The sequence below is a fragment of the Psammomys obesus genome, unplaced genomic scaffold (genome assembly GCF_907164565.1).
Source record: "Psammomys obesus unplaced genomic scaffold, mPsaObe1.curated_primary_1811, whole genome shotgun sequence".
In the NCBI taxonomy this organism is placed as follows: Eukaryota; Metazoa; Chordata; class Mammalia; order Rodentia; family Muridae; genus Psammomys; species Psammomys obesus.
In genome coordinates, this window is record NW_026585690.1 from 4,687,883 (window position 1) to 4,696,162 (window position 8,280).

General features: G+C 41.4%; 1 protein-coding gene across 1 annotated transcript in view; it reads right to left on the reverse strand.

Annotated features, from left to right (window-relative positions):
* Positions 1-8,280, reverse strand: part of LOC129667793 (alpha-S2-casein-like B) — a 26,622-nt gene that overhangs the window by 2,072 nt on the left and 16,270 nt on the right. Inside the window, 1 exon segment of the mRNA XM_055595527.1 lies at positions 548-589. Within this exon segment, the coding sequence (XP_055451502.1) occupies positions 548-589 (42 nt within the window).

An 8,280-nucleotide genomic window follows, 5' to 3' on the forward strand; every position in this document is an offset into this window, starting at 1 on the left:
CTATCTATCTATCTATCTATCTATCTATCTATCTATCTATCTATCTACCTTTATTTATTTTGTATGTATGTGAGGTTTCTAAGGGTTGAACTGGAAGGCTCGGTGGTAGAGCCTTTCACCCACTCAACCATCTTTCTGGCCCTTCATTTTTAGAAGGTGTGACATCAGTGTGATTTTTGGCTGGATGTTTCCTGGGAAAGAATTGATATTCTGAGAGCAAGTTCTTCTGTAGCATCTTTGACAAGACACAAGAAATACTTTCACAGTCATTGTGTTCATTAAGTGGAGTTGGAGGGGTAGGAAAGGACTGGGGCAGGAGGATTGACTTGAGTTTGGATTTGGCTTGGGGTAACTAGTAAGTTCCAAGACAGCTTTGTCTCTTTCTCAAAACCAGACCCTATCAAACCAAACCAAACCAAACCAAACCCTCCCCCAAATTAACAAACAACACAACCCTCAATTTTCCTTAAAAATTTCTTTTTGTCACTGAGATTTCAGCCCTGTCCAGGAGTAAAAGTGTGCTAAAATGATTGTATGGAAAGCTTACCATGTAGTCTTGCATGTTCTTTTCTTCTTCAGCCATCATATTCTGTTAAGAATAAAAACAGCTCTTTGAAATGCGAAAGAAAATTTCTGGATGATATTTAGTTAGCTGAATAAAAAATACTTAATCTCAGTGAGAACGTCAGTTAATTTCTTGGAGGGGAAAATCTGCTTAACTTGGAAAATCTGGCAATATTGTCAGGAGGTAGGGCTAATTATTTGAACAATTCAAAAGCCATAGCGCTACTCCCAAAAGTCACATTTTACAATGATTTATGACTTTAAATATTATCAGACTATGTTCTCTCAGCATTATAGTAGTTTACTGAAAATGTGTATTACTTCAAACTCTTAATTAATCTTTGTCGTTCTTATAATTATAAAGTTTCAAGGAGTGGGGGAAGGTGGAGGAAGGCAGGGGGTGGGTGAGGAGGAGGGAGTGAAGATAGTAGGTATGCCAAGGTGTCTGGCAGAGCCTCCATGGCTCTCCTTGGAAGACCACTGTTTCATTAGAGGCCTGAAGTGCCAGGTCAGTAATGCAGAGAGGAAGTATCCTTTCCAGGCACTGAGGAGGAGGACCATAGACTGTACCTCAGCCTACAAGACGCGTATCTGGTTGCACCTTCTCCCGGGTTTAATCTCAATTTGTTCACTCACTTGGCTCATTCTGCAGCACCAAGTATTTCTTTTACGTTTTATTTACATAACTTTTGCCCAGTCCACAAAAGAGTATTATAAAGACAGGGGACAAGGCCCAGTGTTTGTTGCAGCAAAGGGGGTAGCAAAATCCAGCTGTTCACTACTTGAGAGCATGAGGAAGGCCTGTGCTGGCCATTCATTTCAGGCCTGTTATAAGTCTATTTCTTACAAGGGTACTATCTATTTATTTCTAGTGGATACGTTGACGGATAAGGAGAGGTTAATGTAGTGGTAGAACACTTGCCTAATGGGTGTGAGGCCCTGGGTTTAGTTCCCAGCACACACAGACAAAACACATACACACACATTCTCTCTCTCTCTCTCTTTCTCTCTTTCTGGTGTTTGTTAAAATAATAATACCTCATGTCAGAGACCTTCCCAGTTCCCTTTACTAGGGAGCCCACCTGGACACTGAACTGCCATGGACTACATCTGTGCAGGGATTCTAGGTTATCTCCATGAACGGTCCTTGGTTGGAGGATCAGTCTCAAAAAAGACCCCTTTGCCCAGTTTTTTTTTTGGTTCTGTTGCTCTCCTTGTGGAACTCCTGTATCTCCAGGTCTTACTTTTCCCACTTCTTTCATAAAATTTCCTGCGCTCTGCCCAAAGTTTGGCTATAAGTCTCAGCATCTGCTTTGATACCCTGCAGGGTAGAGATGAACTGATTGGCCTGCTCTTTAATCACCTTCCCCTGAGGGGGTTGCAGCCCTCAGGGTTGAAGGCCACAAAGGAAGACAATGCAGCCAGTCCTGATGAGGACTAGGATCAGAAGGAAGGGGAGGGAGACCTCCCCTATCTGTGGACTGGGGGAGGAGCATGGGTGGAGAAGAGAGAGGGAGGGGAGGATTGAGGGGGGAGGAGGGAGAGAGCTACAGGTGGGATACAAAGTGAATAAACTGTAATTAATAAAAATAAAAAGTAAAAAATAAAAAATCTTAAAAAACATCAATACCTCATTTGATTAAAGGTACTGTTAGTCTCTCTAGATCAAGGACTAAAAGTCTTCTTGAGAAATGAAAATAGTAATGATAATAATAAATCAATGAAGAGGAGTACTGAGTCCTTTTAAGTATTTCTCAATAGCTATGGTTTTAAAGATCTTTTTCATAAGACAGGGACAACAGTGGAAGGATGACAGAGACCAATTCCAGTAAAGCTTGTACCTTAAAAAAAGAGTAAAATTTTGACTTTAAAGTAAACAATAAAAAAAGAAACTGATGAAATTTTATAATATTTAGGTTCCGTGGATAAAGAGCTTACATGAAAGATCTTAACTGAAATACTTCAGCTCAGTTAAGAGATTCAGAATTAAGGGGTTTAGAGAAATTTCATCAGAATTTTACTTATCTCTTGGAAACCTGAACCAAATACAGGTCATATAAATCCAATCCAATACTTTATCAGTAGTCATCTTTAGGATTTTCTTAAAAGATAAATGAAGAATTAAACACATTATTCTCATTATTGGAAATATATATATTTCCAATTATGACATAATAAAAAGAAATATAAATTAACTTATACTATTTCCTTTAATCACAGTTGTATGTATCCCCCAATATGAACACATGTAAGGGCATAACGTTTCCAAAATATGTCTTTTTAAACAAATGAATAATAAATGAGTGAGTGAGTTTCTGGAGCTAATTAATCAATTTTTAGGTAGCAAAGTAATTGATTTTAATAAATTAAATATATATGGTTGTGTTGAGTATGGAAACATGCAACCATTTTGTAGAGTGAAATGAAGTGTGCACAGCATTAACAATAACTTTAACACAGAGTACCTTTAAGAAAGATGTTAAATAAATCTTAACTAAAATAAACAGGTAAGAAAACTAGCTTACATATGTGAAAGAATGAAAACCCAAAATTAAAAAAGAAATCTAATTCAGGGAATCATCTACTCAGAGAAGCCCTGGGTCAAACTGTCATATCATTAATTGTCCTTACGCTCCTACACTCTCACCCTCTTCAGAAAAGCAATAGACAGGAATAAGTTAACAGAGCACTCACAGTTGGTCAGACTGCAGAGAGTGAAGGTAGGGTGTTGAGCCTTTGATAAAACATCTGTATTATCCCCACCCCCAAATAGCTCAGGAAACACTGCAGAAGAGGGAGCAGAGATTTTGTAAGACCCAGAGGCGAGGGGAATATTCTGTGAAAGTATCCTCTAGACATGGCAGGGAACTTACTGACACAAAGTCACAGCAGCCATGGCTGCTTGTACTTGACTTGCACAAGAGGCCGAAAGGTGCTCTACCACAAAACAAGGACATTTGCGCAAGATCAAGCCAAGTAATGTTAGAGCAGGAAGTGGAGAGGCGATACCCTTACCTAAGCATTTAAGATGGCTATTAGAAGAGGGAGGAGTCAGCTTACTTCAGTGATAGAGTCAATGGTGGATACAGTGTTCCAGTGAATGGCTCTACACTCAAGTGAACTTACTCTCAGTGGATTATAAACAAACAAAATGTAAGCACATCAGTTTGGGAGATATGAAGGATGGAGTTGTCTGAGATAAGGAGAGAGGGTTGAGAAACAAGTATTATTTTGTACATTGCATATATATATAGGAAATTCTTTAAGAATAAAAACATGAGAGATGGCAGCACCGGGAGGACTCTCATTCTGAGGAGCAGCACAGCAGGATTGGCACAGTGACCAGCAATCAGAACTCGCGGCCATAAAACACAAGTGGTTGTGTTTCTCAGGTGAGAGGATACCCCATGGTGGGGATTCGATCAGCTTTAACTCAGCCGGCTAAACCATGGAAGAGATCCCCGTTCCGCCAGGCGCTTGGTCGCCAGCCCAGAGCTACCCGCCAGTGCGATCTGGTCACGGTCCCAGACTGAACTGTGGGCCCACAACACCATAGACTGGATTTCCCAGTCGGGAGATAACCCCACGGAGCAGGAAACAATTGGGACCGACCCCAGGTTGCCCAGACATCCCCTGGAAAAGACTCGGGTTCCGCGGGTGCCCCAGGAGCCAGCCCGGACCCAGAGCCGGGAGGGACAAAGGCGCCTGCCTGCACAGAGCCCTGCCTGCGCGCGTGATTCGCCGCCTCAGATAGAACTGTGGGCACCAGGGCAACAGGGCACCAGACTGCGTGTCTCTGGCAGGAGGAAACCCCCAGCGGAGGGGGTCAGCAGCTCTAACGCTTAGGACACCCAGCACCAAAACACTTCCTGGACTCACGCAGACTCTAGTGCAGGCAGAAGTGCTGTGCTCTGCTGCCATTGTTGCGTTCCCCTGGGGCACTGGGACACACAGCTGCATCCTCAGACCTGCAGGAGCCGAAGAGCCATTACAGCAGCCCTCAGATACTGTGCCAGGGATCGGCCAGTTGTCCCTGGCTGGACTGCCAAAACTGTAGGAATCCCTGATCCTTCAGGGGGGCTGCACCCACAGCGTCTGGACCAGAGTGGTGCCTATAGCCGCCATCCCAGACAGAGACACACAGCTTTTGGTCCAGAGTGAGGCACCCAGCCTCCAGACCAGAGCAGTGCCCCCAGGCACCAACTCAACCTAGGTGCACATTCTCCAGGTCCAGAGCAGAGCAATCAGCCTTTGGCCCAGAGACTTGCTGAGTGCACCTCCCACTTTCTCAGACAGAACTGTGCGCCCCAGGATAACAGACTGAGTTTCCCTGTTGGGAGAAAACCCCATAGCTAGGGAATCAGCAGTTTCTTCAAGAGGACTGTACATGGAAATTTAGTGAGCAGCAGCACACTAAATTTATAACAAGAAACCCAGCAGTGGGGTAGCTGTCTTGAGAAATTTTATGGGTAAGAGGAGATCCCCCCCTGCCTAACATAGACCACAGCTACTACTCAGGGCTATAAACCTGAGGTGAGCAGTGGCAACTCCGGAGAAACACTGGCCATACAGTGACCATAACCAAAAAGCAGAGAAGGACTCCTTCAGGAAAAATCATCTTCCAGCCAAGGGGATACTCCCTACCTCAGGACTCCAGGAAGCACAGAAACTAACAGCCAACACCTAAATCAGCCCAATGGGTAGAGGTCAGTGTAAAGGCTCAACCAACAAAAGACAGAGCAATATGGCATCTCCAGAACCCAGCCATCCAGGGGCGAACAGCCCTGAACAATGCAGCATAATAGAAAATCAAGAAGATGACCTTACATCTATGTTGATGAAGAGAATAATAGAGGAAACAGATAAAGAATTAGAGGAAAATAAAACCAAACAGATCATGGCTATCCGTAAAGAAATGGAGGAAGATAAAGACAAGCAAATTAGGGCCATGCGTGAAGAAATAGGGGAAGATGCAGCCAAACAGCTTGTGGCCTTCAGAGAAGAAATAATTAAATCACTGAAAGAAATCAAAGAGACAGAGTTGAAGGAATTAAAAGAAAAAGAGGAAAATACAAGCAGACAGGTGAAGGAAGTAAACAAAACAACTCAAGACCTGAAGATAGAACTAGAAAAATTAAAGAAAACACAAATGGAGGAAATAATGGAGAGGAAAAATTTAGGGAAGAAAACAGGAACTACAGAGGTAAGCATAACCAACAGAATACAAGAAATGGAAGAAAGAATCTCAGGTGTAGAAGATACAATGGAAGAAATCGATGTATCTGTCAAAGAAAATGTTAAATCCAAAAAATTCCTGACACAGACCGTCCAAGAAATCCAAGACAATATGAAAAGACAAAACCTAAGAATAATAGGAATAGAGGAAAAAGAAGACTCCCTTCTCCAAGGCCCAGAAAATATTTTCAACAAAATCATTGAAGAAAATTTCCCCAAGTTAAAGGAGAAGCCAATAAGGATACATGAGGCCTACAGAACACCCAACAAATTTGACCAGAAAAGAAAATCCTCCCGCCACATAATAATCAAAACAGGAAGTATACAGAACAAAGAAAAAATACTAAAAGCTGCAAGGGAAAAAGGCCAAGTAACATATAATGGCAAACCCATTAGAATCACACCTGACTTTTCAACAGAAACTATGAAAGCCAGAAGGGCCTGGACAGATATCATGCAGACCCTAAGAGGACACAGATGTCAACCCAGGCTACTATACCCTGCAAAACTCTCAGTCCTCATAGACGGAGAAAACAAGATATTCAATGACAAAAACAAATTTCAACAATACCTACACACAAATCCAGCATTACAGAAGACACTGGAAGGGAAAGTACAACCCAAGAAAATTAGCTTCTGTCAAGAAAACACAGGAAATAATTAACCTTACTACAGCAAAACAAAAAGCAACCAAGCACACAAACTTATGAACACAGCCAACATCAAAATCAAAGGATCTAACAGCCACTGGTCATTAATCTCTCTCAACATCAATGGACTCAACTCTCCAGTAAAAAGACACAGATTAACAGAATGGATACGTAAACAAAACCCAGCAATCTGTTGCATACAAGAAACACACCTAAGACACAAAGATAGACATTACCTGAGGGTAAAAGGTTGGAAGACGACTTTCCAAGCAAATGGACCCAAGAAACAAGCAGGAGTAGCCATTCTAATATCTGATAAAATAGACTTTCAACCAAAATTAATAAAAAGAGATGAGGAAGGACACTTCATACTCATCAAGGGAAAATTCCACCAGGAAGACATCACAATCCTGAACATCTATGCCCCAAATACAAGAGCACCCACATTTGTAAAAGAAACATTGATAAAATTTAAACCACATATAGATCCCCACACATTAATAGTGGGAGACTTCAACACCCCACTCTCAACAAAGGACAGGTCAACAAAACAGAAATTAAACAAAGAAACAATATCTCTGACACAGGTCATGAATCAAATGGACCTCACAGACATCTACAGAACTTTACACCCAAACACAAAAGAATTTACCTTCTTCTCAGCACCTCATGGAACCTTCTCCAAAATAGACCATATAGTTGGTCACAAAGCAAGCCTCAACAGATACAAGAAGACTGAAATAATCCCTTGTATCCTGTCTGATCACCATGGAATAAAGCTGGACTTCAACAACAACAGAAATAGCAAAAAGCCTACACACTCATGGAAACTGAACAACTTGTTACTAAGTGACAGCTGGGTCACGGAAGAAATAAAGAAAGAAATTAAAGCCTTTCTAGAACTCAATGAAAATGAAGACACAACATACCCTAACTTGTGGGACACAATGAAAGCAGTGCTAAGAGGAAAGTTCATAGCACTAAGTGCCTTCAAGAAGAAATTCGAGACAGCTCATTCAAGCAACTTAATGGCCCACTTAAAAACCCTAGAAAAAGAAGCAGACACACCAAAAAGGAGTAGACGGCTGGAAATAATCAAACTCAGGGCTGAAATCAATCAATTAGAAACAAATAAAACAATTCAAAGAATCAATGAAACCAAGAGCTGGTTCTTTGAGAAAATCAACAAGATAGACAAACCCTTAGCCAAGCTAACTAAAAGGCAGAGAGACACCACCCAAATCAACAAAATCAGAAATGAAAAGGGGGACATAACTACAGACATTGAGGAAATCCAAACCATCATTAGGACTTACTTCAAAAGTCTATATGCCACAAAATTTGAAAATCTAAATGAAATGGACAATTTTCTTGATCGATTTGACTCACCAAAGCTGAATCAGGACCAGGTAAATCAACTAAATAGTCCTATATCCCCCAAAGAAATAGAAGCAGTCATCAAAAGTCTCCCATCCAAAAAAAGCCCAGGACCAGATGGCTTCAGCGCAGAATTCTACCAGACCTTCAAAGAAGAGCTAACTCCAATTCTCTTCAAACTATTCCACAAAATAGAAACAGAAGGAACATTACCAAACTCATTCTATGAAGCCACAATCACCTTGGTACCTAAACCTCACAAAGACTCAACAAAGAAAGAGAATTTCAGGCCAATCTCCCTTATGAACATTGATGCAAAAATACTTAACAAAATACTTGCAAACCGGATCCAAGAACACATCAAGGTATTATCCACTATGACCAAGTAGGCTTCATCCCAGGTATGCAGGGGTGGTTCAATATACGGAAATCCATCAATGTGATCCACCATATT